The sequence below is a fragment of the Strongylocentrotus purpuratus genome, unplaced genomic scaffold, assembly GCF_000002235.5.
Source record: "Strongylocentrotus purpuratus isolate Spur 01 unplaced genomic scaffold, Spur_5.0 spur5_scaffold_2, whole genome shotgun sequence".
Classification (NCBI taxonomy): Eukaryota; Metazoa; Echinodermata; class Echinoidea; order Camarodonta; family Strongylocentrotidae; genus Strongylocentrotus; species Strongylocentrotus purpuratus.
Window position 1 is genome coordinate 14,041,826 of NW_022145605.1, and position 18,835 is coordinate 14,060,660.

General features: G+C 35.5%; 1 protein-coding gene across 2 annotated transcripts; it reads right to left on the bottom strand.

Annotated features, from left to right (window-relative positions):
• Window positions 1-1,729: 1,729 nt before the first annotated feature.
• On the bottom strand, window positions 1,730-18,580 carry LOC115926678. Of its 2 annotated transcripts, none has more exons than XM_030991733.1 (7): window positions 16,424-18,580; window positions 15,705-15,792; window positions 13,413-13,477; window positions 5,761-5,857; window positions 3,673-4,875; window positions 3,222-3,335; window positions 1,730-2,844 (listed from the first exon to the last, which is right to left on the bottom strand). In XM_030991733.1, exons 5-7 carry the CDS (start codon window positions 4,117-4,119, stop codon window positions 2,659-2,661), a joined length of 747 nt encoding a protein of 248 aa, XP_030847593.1. In that variant the 5' UTR covers window positions 4,120-4,875; window positions 5,761-5,857; window positions 13,413-13,477; window positions 15,705-15,792; window positions 16,424-18,580; the 3' UTR covers window positions 1,730-2,658. The 2 variants fall into 2 exon arrangements, with proteins under 2 accessions (XP_030847593.1, XP_030847592.1); XM_030991732.1 differs by having other exon boundaries at window positions 3,673-4,985.
• Window positions 18,581-18,835: the final 255 nt, after the last annotated feature.

The window sequence follows — 18,835 nt, forward strand, 5'->3', positions numbered from 1 at the left end:
CTGCTATCACCTTCACCAGTATTGTTAGTAGGTGAAAAGCATTACCCTTATTCATCTTTCAGATAGATGTTATTACTGATCACTGGTTTTATGCTAATGTTATCGTATTCATTTAATCAACGTCTGAGGAAATTAATTTTTCAAAATATTTTTTGTACAAAGCAAATGAGATATGAGCTCGCATGTGATGTCACACAGTTTGCAATTTGTGCTTCACTGATTACAACTCCAACAATTTATAACTTTCTCATTTGTTTTTGATTTTCCTCAAAATTTCATTGATTTGTTTCTCTCATTTATCTGCTTTTATGAAGACCAACTTATTTTTGGGGTGGACTTCTCCTTTAACACTTTACATGTATGAAGATCAACTTATTTTCGGGTGAACTTGCCCTTTAACACTTTACATGTATATGTAAGCATCTTAAAAAATGCATATTTATAATTATATGGCTAACGTCATTTACTCCTTACTGTACTTGGGGGGGGGGGTGGCGTAAGAGCCCCCCCCCCCCCTCCCCCACCCCGCATTTTTGGAGATAGCGCCGCAACCGCTTGGAATTTTACATTGTTGTTCTTCGATTCTTTTCCTCAAGTCTTATGCACATTTTGATACCATTTTCATCGAATTTGGATACACCTGTCGGGTGTTACATAGCAATTAGTATGCGCATATCATCAAAAAGTGCTACAATTGCATATATACATGTACAAGCAGAAATGTGAATACAGGTAAATAGATGTATAAGTGGGAGATATGAATTGATATCAAATTGCTTTGATACGTTTCTCAAAGTAACTTGATGTATTCCAGAACAAAAGAATACATTAGAAATAAAATAATAGATCGAGGACTTAAAACCACAACTGTCTATGTCCAAATATGCCATTTGAGTAAAAATGCATTTAAAAGTTTGATTGCAAGCATAAAATCTGACAAAGTGTAGTAGTTATGTTTAATGCCATTAATTTATAAATAATACTTGGTCAAACATCATACATGGAAGCCATGACCTTTTGACCCTGTCAATGTCAGAAACTTAAAAAATGGGAGTGCCAAATACCATCCATGGAACTCTTCAGGAATGGCTAGGCTATTGCACAAGTTGATGAGATCCTTCTTCTTAAGGTTTAGGCTTTTTTAAATGCTTCTCTTGGTAGACAAGGTCCAGATTAGGTGGAACTGATGATCTATCTTCTTGTAGTCATCCAAGTAGTTATAGATGGTAGCAGATGGTGCTTTGCTCTTCCTTCCTGTATTGGAAGCTCTTTACATGTAGCCAGTTGAAGACGTGTCTATCTTCGTCTAGGCGTTTGTTATTCATGATCTGCTGTGAGAGATTTTTCAGATCATAAAAGTCTCCATGGCACATGTTTATGACCTTGTATGGAAGCCGACGTCTTAATTTGTGGAAGATGTTTTACCCAGTCATGCATTGTGAAGACATTGATGTTCTTTTTTTCTGTTTCAATAGCAGAATGCATGCTATTGCATTCCACGTGGGAATGCCCACTCTCCAGAAAATTGTGTGCGATGACTTTGAGATGTGTGTTCTGGATGGCATAGAGTAATGTTGCAGCGACATTCACTTTGCAAATCAAAAGAAGCAGAGACAAAAGTCCTCTTTCCAGCAACTACCTTGGCCTGGCATAGCTGCCAACACTTTGGAATTTTCAATTAGTAACATTTAAGTAAAACTGAATATCATGTGCGCGTAGCGCACATCACGAGCTTTCTTTGGAAAATCAGAGTCAAATTCCCTCATGTAGCAGGGTGTTGTTTGGCGAGCCTTAGTAATAAGGACATTTTTTAGAGTTTCGTTGCTCATGGACCCTCTGAAGTCAGTTTTGTTCTTTCGCACCTGACTGAAGACCCTTTCACATTCAGCATTGGTATGGGGTATGGTTAGAATCCCTTTTGCAAGTCTGTCATAGCACAGTTCACCAGAAACATTCTTTTCTGTCATCATACTTGTCCACTGCTTGTCAGTAGATTCCTCATTTTGCACTAAGTCCGGAAGCTGAGCAATTTGATAGATAAGGAACTGGTTCTCCAGAGCATCTAGGGCACTGTGCTTGTCTTCTTCTTCTTCCTGAAGCAACATGCAGGGGAACTTGTTGATGAAGAACTTTAGAGAAGTGAATTTGGCATCCTTCTGATATGCAATGTCAGCCACTTGCACATGGATGAGAACATCAGACTTCAATAGAAACTTACTTACAATGTAGTCACATGCCTTGGTGTAATATGAATGCACTGCTGCATAGAACTTATGGCAATCAGACTCATCTAAAGTGTTCACAATTTCTCTTGTTGCGCTTTTTATGACCATTTCAGATTCTTCACAAAGATTCTCCTTGTTCTTGTAGTCCAGAAGGGTCAAGTCTGTGGCTGCAATGATTGCTTGTGGAGCTACAAATTGGCTGTACAAGTCACGCAGTAGACTTTCTAGTATTCCTTTTAGCTTTTGTATCAGAGGACTTCTCGTCTGAAAGATGACATTTTTCTTGTGAAATGCAATGATGCTGTGGCTGATATTGGGTTTGAGTGCAATGAATTCAGAATTCTTTCCTGTCTTGTTTTATCTCTTACTGTCTGTCTTGTTTCTTTTTTTCCTCCACATCTTGTTTTTTCATTTCCAGTCATTTTACTAGAAATCATACTGGGATGACTGGAAGTTCCAGTCTTGAGCACTGTTGAGCCTGTTGCCTTGCCAACAACTTTCCCAGTCTTCTGCTTTTTGCTAGGTGTATCCGAAGCTTCCTCATTTGTCGTTTTTCCCGAGTAGTAGAGCTTGAAGATGCAGGTCTACTGTGTTGTGGCTGTGGTGTTTGAAGTTGAACCTGGGAGGTAGAGAAATTATTGATTACCATATGAGAAAGAAACAAGACTACTGACACAGTTTACAATTAAAAAGATACACTACATTTGAAATCTTGGCAGATGACTAGCATTATTGAATACATTTTTATATCTGTAAACTGAACAGCGGAGTGAAGATGATTGGAAGAGAAAGAGCTTACAAGTAAATGACCTAAAAATAAGAAGAAAAAATAAATGATGTAAAGGAACATATTTAACTGTCACCCTGTATATATCGTCCCTATTTTCATGAAGTGACGGTAGTGAGGAAAATCGTCACGCAAACTGTATGCAATTTTATTTCACTACCGTCACTTCGTGAAAACAGCGACGAATTATGATCAATTTTTGTACTCACTTGGGTCTGAGACTGGGCAGGTTTGCTCACATGTGGTGGATCTGCAGACACCTTGTTGGGAATGCAGAATGCTTGGAGTTGTGCAGTCATCTTGGTTTGGTGAGCAGGCTTTTTCTGCAGGACAAGACAAGCTTAAAAAATTAATGCGATGCCTGCAACACTATTGATGACTTATTTATAATCATGAAATTTAATTACACATTAAATTAAATTTTGCAATTACCATTTTGGTTCATGTAATATCCATTTTCATTTTTTAAAAACTATTTTAGAGTGTAAAATGATAATAACTGTTGCCAATTTGAGGAGTAAAAGCTGATTAATTCAAACATTAAGAAAGCTCTCTACTGCTAGGGTTAATCTATTCAAATCTGGTAATTTTAATGATGGCCATATTTAAATGGAATAAAAAGGAGTAGATGCCTTGTAGTAATACATTTTCTAGCCTTACCTTCAGTTGAGATCCCTGAGCAGGTTCATTTTTCACAGCTGGAGTTGGCTTCTTTGGAACAAGTGAAGTCTGGACACTATTCTTGGTAGCCTTGGTCTGTTGAGTAGGCTTCTTCTGCTTTGTCTGTTGAGTAGGCGTCTTCTGCTCGGCTGACACTTCTCCTTCAAAAAAGAGGACTAGAGCTTGCCATTGTTGGATAAATCTTGGCAAGCATTGGCCCAAGCTCAGCCATCTCGTACAAGCATGTTTCAGAACTGCCTGCACTTCGTTCCCAATGAGCATCTGGAACTTCTTGAGATTCAATTTCCTGTTCACGCTGGCTTCCAGATAGTAGAACACATCAATAAGGAGCGAGTCAATTGAATATGGTAATGCAGATGACGCATCTTTGGCAGCAGAATCAATTAGATGATTGGGGCAACCAAGCACTGACACTTTCCGAGGCATGCCACAATTTGGTATGGTTTACTGTCGCTGACATTACTCCCATCAGTTGATATTGCAATTGGCCGTGCTTTCATGGCTGAAACGATCTGTCCTTGTTTATCTTTGGCCATTTCACGCACAAGACAAGATGTTTGGTCCTTGCACTGGTAAACTTCATAACCTCCTCAGAATTAGGAAAGGCTTTTTTCAACAATGGTCCCATGTGACTTGCAGCTGATAGAGGAATATTGTGCTCCAAATAAAATGATGTAAATAAGCACTCAGCTCTAGTTATATTAAAATCCTTGGAGGTTGACATCCATGATGTTATTTCTCGTGCTGACGATTCAGACTTGAAAGCAGTGATGTGTTGCTTTGATTTGCAATGAACAACAATGTCATTACAACCGCCATGCAAAATTGACAAATCTCGGCGACATTCCTTGCAAGTTGCATGATGTTTGCTCTTTCCTGATGATGCACCGAAGTCAAATTTATCAGCATATTTCTTGTTGTAAGCATGTCCTCTTTTGCACTCCATCTTATTCACAACGATTTTCTGTCTTACACGATGCAAGGAACTGCTTTGGCATCTTGAGCCTCTGTTTTTTGTACGAGATGGGTTTCCGTGAAATTCTCCTTCTGATCTCCAGACAACTGGTCATACTTCGTACATGTTGCACATTGGTCTTTTTTATTTATCATAACGTTTTTTCCGGGCAATGGTATGGTGTTGCTTGGCCACAATCAGTGAAATAGCTGCATAGGGAATCTTATCTGCTTAATGAGTAGAAAACTGCAAGTATTGCGCAATTCTTGATGAATGTACTTGAAACAGTCTGAACATCAAAGTAAAATGGCTAATGGACACATGGGAATAGACAGTTCTGAATAGACACAAAGTGAAATGAATATACAGTTCTTTGGTGGACATAACTGAATTTCACAAAAAATGGACATAGACAGTTCTGGCTTTAAGCCCTCTAGAAAAAATAAGAAATAAAAAACAATATAATACATATTAAAGAAAATAAAATGAAATTTGCATATTCAAAATTTATGCAAATTAACCTTTGCATTTTCAAATATCGACAGCCCCCCCCCCCCCCCCCCCCTGCAGTCAGGGGTTGCTCAAAATAGCCCAGGGCCAGTAGAATTTCAGAAATATGTTTGCTCTTTCATTAAAATTTAATGAGAAAATTGTAAAGCACAGTTTTTGTTGGGGTTGCAGGGGTTTACTCGTACATGTTTCTATGCGATTCCGTGTTTGTTTTTTTTGGGGAAAAAAGATGAAAAATTGTATTTTAAGATCGTATTTCACTCTTATTATCATACTAAATATGATTTAATCGTACTGGTTGGCATCTCTGTATAACCCTCCAATTTTCATTAACTCAAACAACTTACATCATAGTGAATAACCTACTCAACTAAAACGCATTATCACTACCAAACAATCATCTTTCAGCGAATAACATTCCAGCATTGCGTCCCGATATTAGTATTCTTTCATTATCATTAACCTTCCCATTTTGATATTCCATATATAATATGATATCAACCTCTTCTTTACTTAAATACTTGCATGTCTCATTGTCACGTTCAAGCTTGATCTCTGATTTGAGTGTCTTCTTCAGAGTGATGGTTTCCACCGTGACGTACCTTGTCTCCTACTCCAACCCAGTCAAAAAATGAGCACTTTGCAAGGTTCATGGAATGTTCCAACTTCAATATACGGATCAGGTCGACAATCCTTAATCTGGGAAGAAAAAGCATGGATGTATGATCTTGTTATCCATCCACCTATCAATCCAGTATTCTAAATGTGCACCATTGTTTTAGATTTCTCAAATATGATCTATAAGTTCGAAATACATGTACATGTCATGATGTGAGTGATGTTTAAAGATACTAAGGTTTGAAAGGCAAGGAGTGACAACACATAAATCCTTTAACTCATCACCTTAAGAAAAGGGTTTTTACCAACTTTACAACCTGCTTTCAATGTGATGTCCATGGCAGATGATATCATTGATAAGTGTACGGTAAGCCAACAAAATATTGACAACCCTTTTAAGAAGGAATAATATTCATATTGGTTTTTGCAAGAATGAAGACATGATAAATGAAAATGTTTAATTATCAACAAAATTAAGAAATTTACTTGTTTATTCTTCTCATTTTACTACTAATATTAAAAAGCAATCTTAACAGCTTCATGGTAACTATAATATGTAGGGATGACCTCTGTTTCCAATAAATCTAGTCCCTTGCTGTACACATGATCTATCAATGTTCCCTTCTCAGTAGTAGCATTAACAACATGCTGTTTGTAACCTTTATTACACATTAGCTTGTTTACCTGTAAAGAACCTTTAAACAAATCCTCATTAAAATCTCCCATCACAATACACCTAATGCTTGTTTTGTGTAATACATCTAGCAAATTGTCTAATGATTACAGAATGATTTGATACTATATGATGGAGGTCGATAAACAACTGAAATCACAACAGAAACTGGTTTGGTGACAAGAATTGCAATAAACTCTAAGTTGTCGACAGATATGTCTAATCTACTTGAATATGTATTCTTGATATACATTGCAACACCTCCGTGCGATTGTTCTTTGAGTACATTTCCAACTCCAGAATTACAGTATGACAGATGTCGTGGCTGATGATAAAATCGAAAGTTATCTAAAGCAACGTCACAGAGATCATCATCATTAATCCATGTTTCGGTCAAGCAAATACAATCTACATTCACAAATTGGCACTGGGATTTGAAATCAGTAAAATGCTGTTTTAATCCTTGTACATTTTGCATTACCAAAGAAAAGTTATAATCGTGAATATCTTCGGAAGTTTCATTCTCAATAAACGGCTTCATAATCTCAATGCGTTCTTTAATTTCTGGATTACAATATATACGTTTAGGATCGAAATGTTCTATCACAAGTCCAGATAACGAAGTAACGCGACTAAGCCCAACATATGCTTGTCCAGATTGAAATACATTTTTTAATGATACAACAGCTTTGTCTAATGTCGAACCTTGTACTTTATGAATTGTGCAAGCATAAGCAAGCTTAAGTGGAAATTGTTTTCTCACATATTTCTTACCAATGGATTCTTGAGACATTTCGATTGAATGAATACCAATATCGGCCTTCTCAAAATTAACTTTGATGCAAACTGGATTCAAATTTGTATGATCCGTTATTATTTCTGTTACATTTCCGAAACATCCATTTGTCAGGCCTTTACTAACATCAATGTTTTTGAGCAACATCACTCTAGCATTAACTGCAATCCACAGATAAGGAGGCAACTGGGTTTTCATCTTTGTATAAGGTTTTTCCCGTATTTGATTTCCTTTTTTAACATCTTTGTCCATGTCTTGTGCTTTTACGCATATCATATCTCCACATTTTTTATGCAATAATTTCTTGTTCCAAGCATCTACTTCATTGTTACATGCATAGATATGCAGAGCATTTTCACATTCTTCACCAGTCTCACAGGACTTGAGCATTGCTAGGTCTTCATCACAGAGAATCTCTTCCCCTTGTTTTACACGTAATCTATTTAAGAGAAAAGCAAATTGGGTATCGTCTTTTTGTCTCATAATGTCTTCAAGTTCTACTTTCTTGAAATTAGCATTCCACAATGCACCATTGAGTGTGTCTTTATATAAAGGAGTTCCTAAGACTGGAGGTAACTGATACATGTCTCCCACAGCAATAACTGAAACACCAGCAAAAGCAGTTTGATCTCGTGATTGTTTTATTTGTCGTAGGCGGCCGTGAATGTAAGACATCAACTTTTGATTTACCATTGATACTTCATCTATGATTAAAATTTGCAATTCAGCCAGCTTATTTCGAAGGACACTTATTTTCTCATCACTCAGAGGTTGATACAGTCTTTGTGCATTGATTGGAATAGAAAGAATACTATGTATAGTATGGCCATTGATATTGTATGCAGCTACTCCGGTTGGAGCCATTTTCAATACTGAGACATCATCAGGATGTGGCAACATTCGGGCTAGTATACGTGTTGCTTCATAGTAAAGACATTTGATCAAATGACTCTTTCCAGTACCAGCACCTCCAGTTAGAAACATATGAAACGGTTCGACCGATTTTCCATTTACTCTATCTAAACACCACTGTCGTATTTTGTAAAAAACACTCTGTTGCTTCTCATTCAAAGACCTCATCAAAGAATGTCCATCTTGTTTGGAAATTTTTACTGAACGTAGTTCAATGCTATAGTCATCTTTTTTCGGTTCATTCTTTAAATCTGGGATATCAAGATCTCCATCACAATCTTCGACATCTACATTTTCTTTGGGATGTTCAAGTCGCTCTACTTCCTTTTCCGGACATAAAAGACCCCATGCATCTTCGTGTGGACCAAATTTGTCAAGATGCTCCTGTGCATGATCAATTGCATCGGCATTCATTTCAAACTTCTTTCGGTTAGTACAGACAATTGACCAGACTTTCTCCAATTCACGTCCACATATTTTCACAGAACCTGTCTCGTAGAACTCTTCATGTGTTTCAAATGTTGGGGGCTTTAATTGTCCATCTTCAAAATATGGCAGAAAGAGTTGCAAAATGCTCAAATAATATTTTTCGGGTGAGATGATGGGTGAGAATCGGGGATATCTTACAACTGCATCTCCCGTACGAGTACGCTTCTGAATATATCCCAGATCGTTATCTAATTTAAAGACATTTTTACTTCTTGTACTTGGCGTTTGGGATGCAGTTAAGATTCTATACTGAGAACAAAACGTTGCAAGACACATATCACTGAATTCTGCGTTTTTAGGTCGAGCTTTGTATCTGTCGAGCTTGCTAGGCATCCAAACATTCTCATCATCATCATTATCGTTATCTGGTCTGCTCTTTATAACGCTTAATGGTAAACTCATTCTGACAGGGTCTGGTCCAACAGGAATGAATTCCACTTTCCTAGAAGATTCTTTCAATCTGAGACTGCAAACACGATAGACGCTTTCTTGAGCAGACACTTCACGATTTTGCATGTACACCTGGCCAAGTTTTTTCATGCTTTCCTTTGCGTTCTCATTTCCCTCTTTCATTTCTGATAGTGTATGACTCAATAGCATTCCGATTTCTCGTTCAGCTTTTGACATGTAGGATACAATATAAGCCACGCATGCAAATACATTTGTTACGAACTGCAAATCCATGTTGGCATTCCAGCTTCTTAGTAGACTTGGATTAAACTGATTCACCCATACATCTTGTATTTCTCTTTTGATGATTATACTTTGTTGTGATGCTAATTCATTATGTGCATTCTCAAATTGATTTTGTGTAATGCCAAGCTTTTCAAAGAGATGGTTTACACTGTTGTACTCGATTCCATTGGATAATGCATCTTTAACTGACTTTAACAATTTCTCTGCATCATCTTTAATCTTTTTAGAAGCTTTAATTTGATCATTGTCCTTTTCCTTATTTTGCACTTTCCCACAATCTTTAGCTGGAATCTCTTCAACAGGTGTTACAATGAATGTTTTTTCAGATGGTGGTCTTGGGAAATTAAATCTACACGCTTTTCCCGTTTTTGTGCAAGATTTAGAATGTTTCTTACTGTGTTGTTGGACCTTGCTTACTATTTCATGTAGTTCTCGATCTTCCTTTTCATCCGGTTTCTGGCAAGAAATGTATTTATCTACAAATTGTACGACATCATCATCTTTATCGATACCCAACTGTGGAGCATTTTCAACCCAGAACAAGGCATGAATGTGAGGGGAACCACGGGCTTGATACTCTACTCTCCAAAATGAATCAACTACTTTACCAATCGGTGCAGCGGGAGATAAAATAACTCTCTTCATAAAAGTGTGAAATCTTTTATCAAACATTCTGGCAACTGTTACTGGATTTGATCTTAAAAGATTACATTTTTCTGTATAGTCTAATTCACTCGATTCCCTGGTGTCTCCTTTTTGTCTAAGCAATGTATTCATTAATTCTGGCCATCTCATATCGGCAGATGAGAAAGAAGCAAACCATGTCGGCTTTCCAAGCTGTCGTACCATTGCGAGAACATCTTTTTGTGTCTTTTGCCAGAATGGAGGTGTTCCACGAATTTGCTTTAAAAATTTATAGCCCTTGTCTGATTTTAGTATTTTTTTAACTTTCTCTGCATCTTTCAAATCTGAGGCAGTTATTGAAGACGAATCATCTTTTTTGTTTGGACTTTGCCTTAAAGCGATAGAAACTTGTGATATAACCTGTTGAATTTCATAAATATATTGTGCATAAAAGATGTAATCTGTATTCTGAGCAAATCTATTGTCCACGTGCATCAGTCGGTTATGCAGATAACGTCCTAATGTTATTTTTTCATCTCTTCTATCATGGAATGTTGGTTGACCTTTAGGAAATAACACTGGGAAACATTTGGCCTCATTGCTTTCATCTTGTAGAATTGATACAGGGCTTCTTCCTTCACAAGGAGCACAACATATTATGTCTTCAAAATACTGATCTAATATTTCCTGTCCAATATCTACCGGCTGGAGACACGAGTCTAACTGAATACCGCGTAAGCGTTCTTCCATATCGTCTTCAGTGTTGTTGTCATCTATTTTTTGTTGTAGTTTACTGTTGTCTTGCATGTTTTCATTAGCATTTTTGTCTTTGGACAAAATGTAATCAATTTGTTCTTCCATTTCCTTCCAATATTTTGCCAAACGAGCTTTACCACCAATTTCCACTGCTTCTTCCTTTTCATTATCTTTTTCATTTCGTTCAAGTGAGTTTTCCCATTTATCATTTACTGCAACATCAAAATACCACTTATTATTTGCTTTTAAATACTGCAGAGCATTGAGCAAGTTAGATTTATCTACAAATTTGTACTCATAATAGCTTTTGTACGACAATTTTCGTTTGAGTTTAACACGGATCAATTGATCTTCAGTCTGTGGTCTTGGCAACATATCTACTGTTTCATAAGTGTTTGAAGGCACGCACACGACTGGGCCATGGACTCCATTTTGACCACCTTTAGGCAAGGCCATTAACTTCATGAAAGGGATATTCAATGCAATCAAATGCTGTTCTAAATTGTTCAGATTGGCAAGTTCTTCTGGAACTTCATGTAGTTGTAAATTGTTCATGTTTGCTTCTGCAGGTACTTTTCCAGCTTGCAATTTTCTATGACAGGTAAAGCATATCCAAAGTGTCGATCTGGCTGACTGGCCTATTAAACATTTTGACCGGCATTCTGAATTGCAAACATGCAAATATTCTTCACTTATGCACGTCTGAATTTTATAATTACTCTTTTTACATTTCAATACCTGGTTCTCAAAGAGAAGTTTTAAGCATACACAGCACACATATTCTGGGCCATGAGAAATTATCTTTCTAAATTCTTCGAGTACAATATCAAACTCGGACAATTTTACCGTTCGAAGTACAGACCTTTTTCGATTTTGTTTTATTACATTTTGCCTATATTTTTCAATTCTTTTATATTTCATTTTTAAGCTCATCAATTTCTTTTCCTTAAATTCGTTGCCTTTATATCTAATTTTGGACAATGTTTTCATATTTGCCTTTTTTGTATGTTTAAATTGTTGATCGTTGTGATATAATTTCTTCATTTGTTTTTTCATGATATCTTGTTGTTTTTCCTTAAAATTTTCATCGTTCAAATATTTACTTCTTAATTTGCTTTTGTGAATTCGTTTAAATAGTTCATCATGCTGGTATTTACTTCTTATTCTACTCTTGTGCATTCGTTTAAATAGTTCATCATGCTGGTATTTACTTCTTATTCTACTCTTGTGCATTCGTTTAAATAGTTCATCATGCTGGTATTTACTTCTTATTCTACTCTTGTGCATTCGTTTAAATAGTTCATCATGCTGGTATTTACTTCTTATTCTACTCTTGTGCATTCGTTTAAATAGTTCATCATGCTGGTATTTACTTCTTATTTTACTCTTGTGCATTCGTTTAAATAGTTCATCATGCTGGTATTTACTTCTTATTCTACTCTTGTGCATTCGTTTAAATAGTTCATCGTTCCAATATTTATTTTTCATTTTAGTCCTCATAGCTGTTTTAACATTTTCTTTAAATCCTTCATTTCTCAAATATTTTTGTTTATTTCTATACAAAATTTTCTTTTTATAACATAAATCAGAATGATATTTGGTTTTCATAATATTTAGCTGTATGTTCCTGAAATTTGAATCCTCTTTATACATTTCTTTTTGCCTTTGTTTCACATAAGCTCCTTGCTTTATTTTGTGTGATAAATTAGTGTTGTAATTCTCTTTTTGTCTTTGTTTTACTTCATTTATTTTTTCCATGTTATAGGTTAAATCATTTTGATATTTATTCTTCGATTTAATTTTCCTCATTTGCGCATTGTGAAGACACTTTTCCTTTTTCTTAATTATTTCATCTTTGGTCAAGGCTCGTTTTTCTCTCATAAGCTGTCTACTGCGCTCCCTTCTTTGATTAGAACTTTGTCTGTGTTTACGTTTTTTCTTTCCATGGTCTACATTTCCAACATGAACTTCTCCAATTATTATTAATTCATCATTACTATCAGCACATTCGCTTGCATCAATTCTTAAGCTGTCGTTCTCATTCATTTTTACCAATTTGGTTTTTCGAACTTCATTACCAAGGTCAACATCGACTTTTGCATCATTTTCAATGTTACTCAATTTTCGTTTTCTGCTTAAGATAGAGTTGGAATTCTGAACTTTGTTCACTAAATTTAATCTATCAGAGTCATTCCCGCATTTAGTACAATTTTTGAAATCTCCATTTTGTTCATTTACATATTCTGTCTTGATAGAGTCATTTCTTTTCAAAAGACAACTTTTATTCAGCGGTGGTTCTTTTAGTTTCGTTAAGGTAATTGTCACACTCTTCAGTTTCAATTCCTGACCGTTATAATGTACATCATGACTGATCGTTTCATTTGCTTTTTCAGGGAAGAGAAATACATTTGGGTTATCAATCATCTTTTGTGGGGAAACACTCTCATCCAATATTTGAACTTCATCAAAGCTTTCACAATGTATGGAACATCCAGAGCTTCCAGACTGACTTTCACTGTGCGTATTTGACGAAGGAATTGGATTACAAACAAAATCCTGTAACTGTGGATAGCCTTTCAAGGTTTCATTCTTACCGGAAGTTGCTTTAGCACATACACTAGTTACTTCATATTCGGTGTGCAGGGGGCATCCCATTGATTTTGCTAACCTCATGCAATGCTTGTACACACCTTGCCAGCTTTGAGTACGAAGTACAACACTGTGTCCGTTACAACTCAGGAAACCTCGACTGCTTCTGGAATGTGAATCAAATATAAAGAAACCATCTTGACCAGATAATACAATGAAAGTACTTCTAGCAAATGTCACAAAACATGCATCAGAATCAGTACAGAGTTCTTTTTCGAGTGCTTGCTTCAATGTCATCGAAAGAGACTGGGCCAATATCAATTCATCTCCATCTAACAATCCAGTGACTGGTTCACGGCGTACTATGTTAAACAATTCATTGTACGCATCCAAATATTCAAATAGATCAGATATCAATAAGTATTGGTTGTCGAGTGAAGTGGATCGCCGTATGTAACAGTATAATTCATTACCGTTATTCAAAATCCTGTCTAGATCTGTACTTTTCCAATCATTGGCATTTTTTACCTTGCTATACAACAGTGCAGAAAGTGAATTGGTAACACACTGCTTTCCACTTAAGTCACCAAATCTTGTATCACCTTGATTGAATGTCCCTTGGGCAACAAGCGTTATTTGTGTATCGACTCTCGTGCATTTGTCTTTGTGATCACTTTCAAGGGTTTCGTCCTTGGTGTTACGTTCGTTGTGAACGACTGATTCAGACTGATTACTTGCACACTGTTCATATGTCATGTCCAAAAGATTTGCAGTACCTTTCCTCTCATCGTGATTTATCGTACCAGTCTCCAACGTGAGCCTACGTTTTTTTCCCTTTGGATCAACATGGTTTTGAAATGTTTCAGGAGACTTATCCACTACTTCATCAATTTCTTCCTCTATCTGCGCCTTGGATCTACACTTTTTGAACTCATGCTTTACTTTAACATCAGCCTGAATTGATGGACATGGCAAAGTTCTCTTTGACGTTCTATCTTCTTTAGTTGTTCTTGTCTGTTCCAATGAATTGAAATTGACAAAATCTACAGATTCAACAACATTAAAATGAACATTTCCTGTGTACAGTATATAAATTCCCTTATCAGATGTTACAATATTTATTCTTCCAGGTTTCTTTGCAGAGAACAATTGCCAACATGGTACTTGGTCATTGTATGAATAAATATCAGTATCGATTAAATTTGCTAAAGCGCTAATTTCAGTGTCTGTAGCCCACGTTCCGTCTTCCTTTATTCTACGTTTCAAAACATATTCTCTGACTGTTCTATATTCTTGCCTGAATGTATTACTAAACATGTCCTTGGTTTGCAATAAATGTTTCACAGTGGCATTTCTTAGAATTGCATGATTACGCTCAGTTCCAGAAATTACATAGGAAATTGCACGAAAGAAACAATTGCCATCACCAGTAATTTGTTTACTCTGTAAAGGAACTCCAATACAGCTATTTCTATCTAACCTTGAATCACAGCCTTTGCCTATATATCTGATATTCAGTTTTGAACAAATGTTCCGTTTGTCATTATTCTGGAGGGGTACAAATTTAAAATCTTTATCTGGTCTGTCACGTAATCCAAGATCTGCTACAAATTCAACTTCTGTTTCTGTTTCATCAGTACATGTGTACATATTAGCATCTATTGCCTTTTCAATGTCTTCATCTTTGATATTTGAATCTGAAGAAGATTCTAAAGGATTCCTTGAATGAGCATGATCATTAAATGACATATCAGTATCATTGTCTGTACCATCTTTTACTGTATCAAAGCTTCTATTCTCCAGGTCATTGTCAAACACTGCATCTTCTTGTACACCATCTGAAACATCTGAAAAATCATTTTTCATCATATCATCATTTTCCAATACCGATTCACAGACATTGTCTACTGGTTCATTTATGGGCATATCTTTTGGTCTATCACAAACATTCAAAGGCATATTGCGTTCTGGTAAAACACTTCTATCGCATAAATCACATCCAGGACTTGTGTCTGTATCACTATCAGATTCTATACAATTTCTTGCACACGAACGTTTCACTGGTATATGAACATCACTGCCACTATCATCGTCCGTTTCAATTTCCCCATTTTCATCAAAATTTGATTTCAACAGATTATTCTTTGAATCGTCCTGCACAACTCCATCTGAACCTTTGTTGTCTTTCATATTGCAAATATGCTGGTCTGAGTGTGTATCATTTTTACATGTATTTGTATCAAGTCCTTGGTCACCTGCATTCATCGATATCTTTGTATCCTGCTTCTCATTCTTTACTGCTAATTCTATTCCTTCATCTTTGTCAAATCTAATCTCCGATTTATCAGAAGAGTGATTTCCATCAGTACCTTTTTTCCCTTTGGAAGACTGACCTTTCTTGTTCCTTGCTCGACCTTTCTTGTTCTTTGCTTCTTTTTTCTTGCCACCAGCATGAACTCTGTACTTTCGCAAATCCTTGATCTGTTCAAAAAGATTACAAGTACATACATCGATATCAACACATGTATCTGTTCTAGATTGAGTTGGCAAATTGCTTGCTATGTCTGCCCAGGATCGTGTTTGTGCTGTTTCACTTTGCACACACATGTCATTATACAACTTCATTGCATGTGGGGACTGCACACTGTAGGCATATAAACCTAAAAGAGTTTCTGTGTAAGATTGAACACTGATATCTTTTTTCTCGGATTTCACCTTCTTTTCTTTACAATCAACTTTCTTTCGGTCTTCCTTTTTTTTTCTGCTATGGCTTTCATAGAATGTCTTCATTGCTTTGCCGATGTAAGTTACACCAGGTTCTAAGACTTTGCCATTCACCGATTTTCTTCTGATTTTCCTGTCTGTTTGATGATCATCTATTGATTTGGGATACAATTTTCTTGATTTTAGTTTCTCCACCCATTTCGTCTTCCTTGATTTCACAATTACCCAGTCATCCTCAAATTTTTCATTTTGCATCTCTTCGTGTTCTATTTGGGATGAATTTTCCATAGCCAAAGGATTATGTCTATCAGACTCATTTGTTTTCCTGTCAGTTATATGATGTTGTGTTCCTCTCAATCGATTGGTTTTCTTTCCCTTTTTACCATACCTCTTCTTTGATCTGCCACATTTTCTTTTGTTGGTCGTACTTGATAGGGTCCTTGATTGGTTCAAATCCAAGTAACAGTGTTCATCATGATCACCAAGAAGTTCGTATCTATTGAAATGAGAAGGGATGCATACTTGATCAAACATGCGATGAGCCATGTTGTTATTTCCACAAAATGAACAAATCCAGATCAATGTCAGGTCACTCAGTCTGTCTTCACAAGGGAATCCCATACATGTCACATGAAAATGCTTACTACAACAGTCACATCTTGCATCACTTTCATTTTCTTTGATTTCATTGTTACAGATACAGCATTCATTAAGCTTTGGGTTGGTCACCAATGCACAACTAGTCAGTATATTCATGATTTCATCAAGTGTTTTCTTAAATTCAATTGTATCCATCATGGTAAATTTTGCTTATATACTTGCAACAGTTCTGGTTAATAATTACAAGTCTACAATTAACGGTTCTGTAACTTTGATATATAATGTTCTGTATATATTCCTTACTCCAATAGTCTTTTATTTAAATATTCCTATTGTGAATTATGAAAAACTAATCCTTACTGATATTAAACTCTATGGTATTTCAATAGCCTAGCTTTATATACACTAGCTTGTACTGTGTTAAGGAGCTATAATGTTTTTGTCTCAAGATGGCGTTTTTTATTAAAATTATGAGTAGGTCATTAATAGCCTAAATGTATTGTAGGCCTATATAAGTTCCCAAATTGCTAATTTCTTTGTTACTCTCTCTCTGCAAACAGGTTCACTTTATATCCTGACCAAAATATCTTTCTTATTCTCTCTCAAATCAATCAACCTCACTTATATTTTTAAAACTATATATATATCCTGACCCAATCTTCTTTCTTACTCTCTCTGCAATCAAGCTTACTTTTATTTTTAAAATTCTGAACACTATATATCGAAGGATTTCTTTCCTTTTCTCTTTACAATCAACCACGCTCACTTTTCTAGGACTCTATATATTGACACAAATTTTTTGTGATTATGGTCTTATCAAGTTCTAGGAATTAGAATTAAATTGCTTTCTCGCTGTTGTTCTTCTTTTTATTTCAGTTTGCTTTTAATTCCTTTTAGAAACTGCCAATAATTTCTTTCTAATTTACAGTAATTATGTCTTCTAAAATGGCAATACAGTCTTTCAAACTTGCAATATTGCCTTCTTCACACTATTTTGTTCAATCTTCTTTATTCTTTGCTGTGTATACGCTCTTTTTACTTTCCCAAGATTACTAATACTACTGTTTTGAATTCTAATAGAGGTCTTATCAAGTTCTAGGAATTAGAATTAGATTGCTTTTTCTCTATTGTTCTTCTTTTTATTTCACTTTGCTTTTAATTCCTTCTAGAAACTGCCAAGATTTTGTTTCTAATTGACAGCAATTTTGTCTTCTAAAATCGTAATACAGTCCTTAAAACTTCCAATATTATCTTCAACGACTACTTTCCAATCTACTTTACTCTTTAAAATGTATACCTCTTTTTTTCTTTCCCAAGATTTACAATATTACTGCTTTCAACTGTAATTATGGTCTTATCAAGTTCCAGGAATTAGAATTAAATTCCTGTTCCTCTATTATTCTTCTTTTATTATTTCAGTTTACTTTTAATTCCTTCTAGAAACTGCTAATAATTTCTTTGTAATTGACAATAATTATGTCTTCTAAAATGGCAATACAGTCCTTCGAACTTCCAATATTTATCTTGAACGACTACTTTTCCAATCTACTTTACTCTTTAAAATGTATACCTCTTTTTTTCTTTCCCAAGATTTACAATATTACTGCTTTCAACTGTAAGTATGGTCTTATCAAGTTCCAGGAATTAGAGTTAGATTCCTTTCCCTCTACTGTTCTTCTTTTTATTTCAGTTTACTTTTAATTCCTTCTAGAAACTGCCAATAATTTCTTTATAATTGACAATAATTATGTCTTCTAAAAATGGCAATACAATCTTTAGAAATATTCTGTTCCAGTTTTGATTCGATTCAAGATTTCCAGATTCAAGTTTCATTCAGTATGTTTCAGATTCAAGGTTCAAGATAGTTCAAGTTCAAGTGCTAGTTCAAGTGTAAGTTCAAGAGCAAGTTCAAGTGCAAGTTCTTTGGAGAGTTCAAGATAGTTCAAAATAGTTCAAGATAGTTCAAAATAGTTCAAGATAGTTCAAGATAGTTCAAGTGCAAGTTCAAGTTCAAGTGCTAGTTCAAGTGCAAGTGCTAGTTCAAGTGTAAGTTCAAGTGCAAGTGTAAGTTCAAGTGCAAGTGTAAGTTCAAGTGCAAGTTTAAGTGCAAGTTCTTTGGAGAGTTCTTTGGAGAGTTCTTTGGAGAGTTCTTTGGACAGTTCTTTGGAGAGTTCTTTGGAGAGTTCTTTGGAGAGTTCTT

Bases quoted from the DNA above. Each gene is read 5' to 3' on its own strand.
- LOC115926678 (XM_030991733.1), bottom strand. From the start codon at position 4,119: ATGCCTCGGAAAGTGTCAGTGCTTGGTTGCCCCAATCATCTAATTGAT. The intron at 3,336-3,672 runs GTAAGGCTAGAA...CTTGTCCTGCAG, and splicing joins CTCAGGGATCTCAACTGAAG to AAAAAGCCTGCTCACCAAAC. The intron at 2,845-3,221 runs GTGAGTACAAAA...TCTACCTCCCAG, and splicing joins CTGCCCAGTCTCAGACCCAA to GTTCAACTTCAAACACCACA.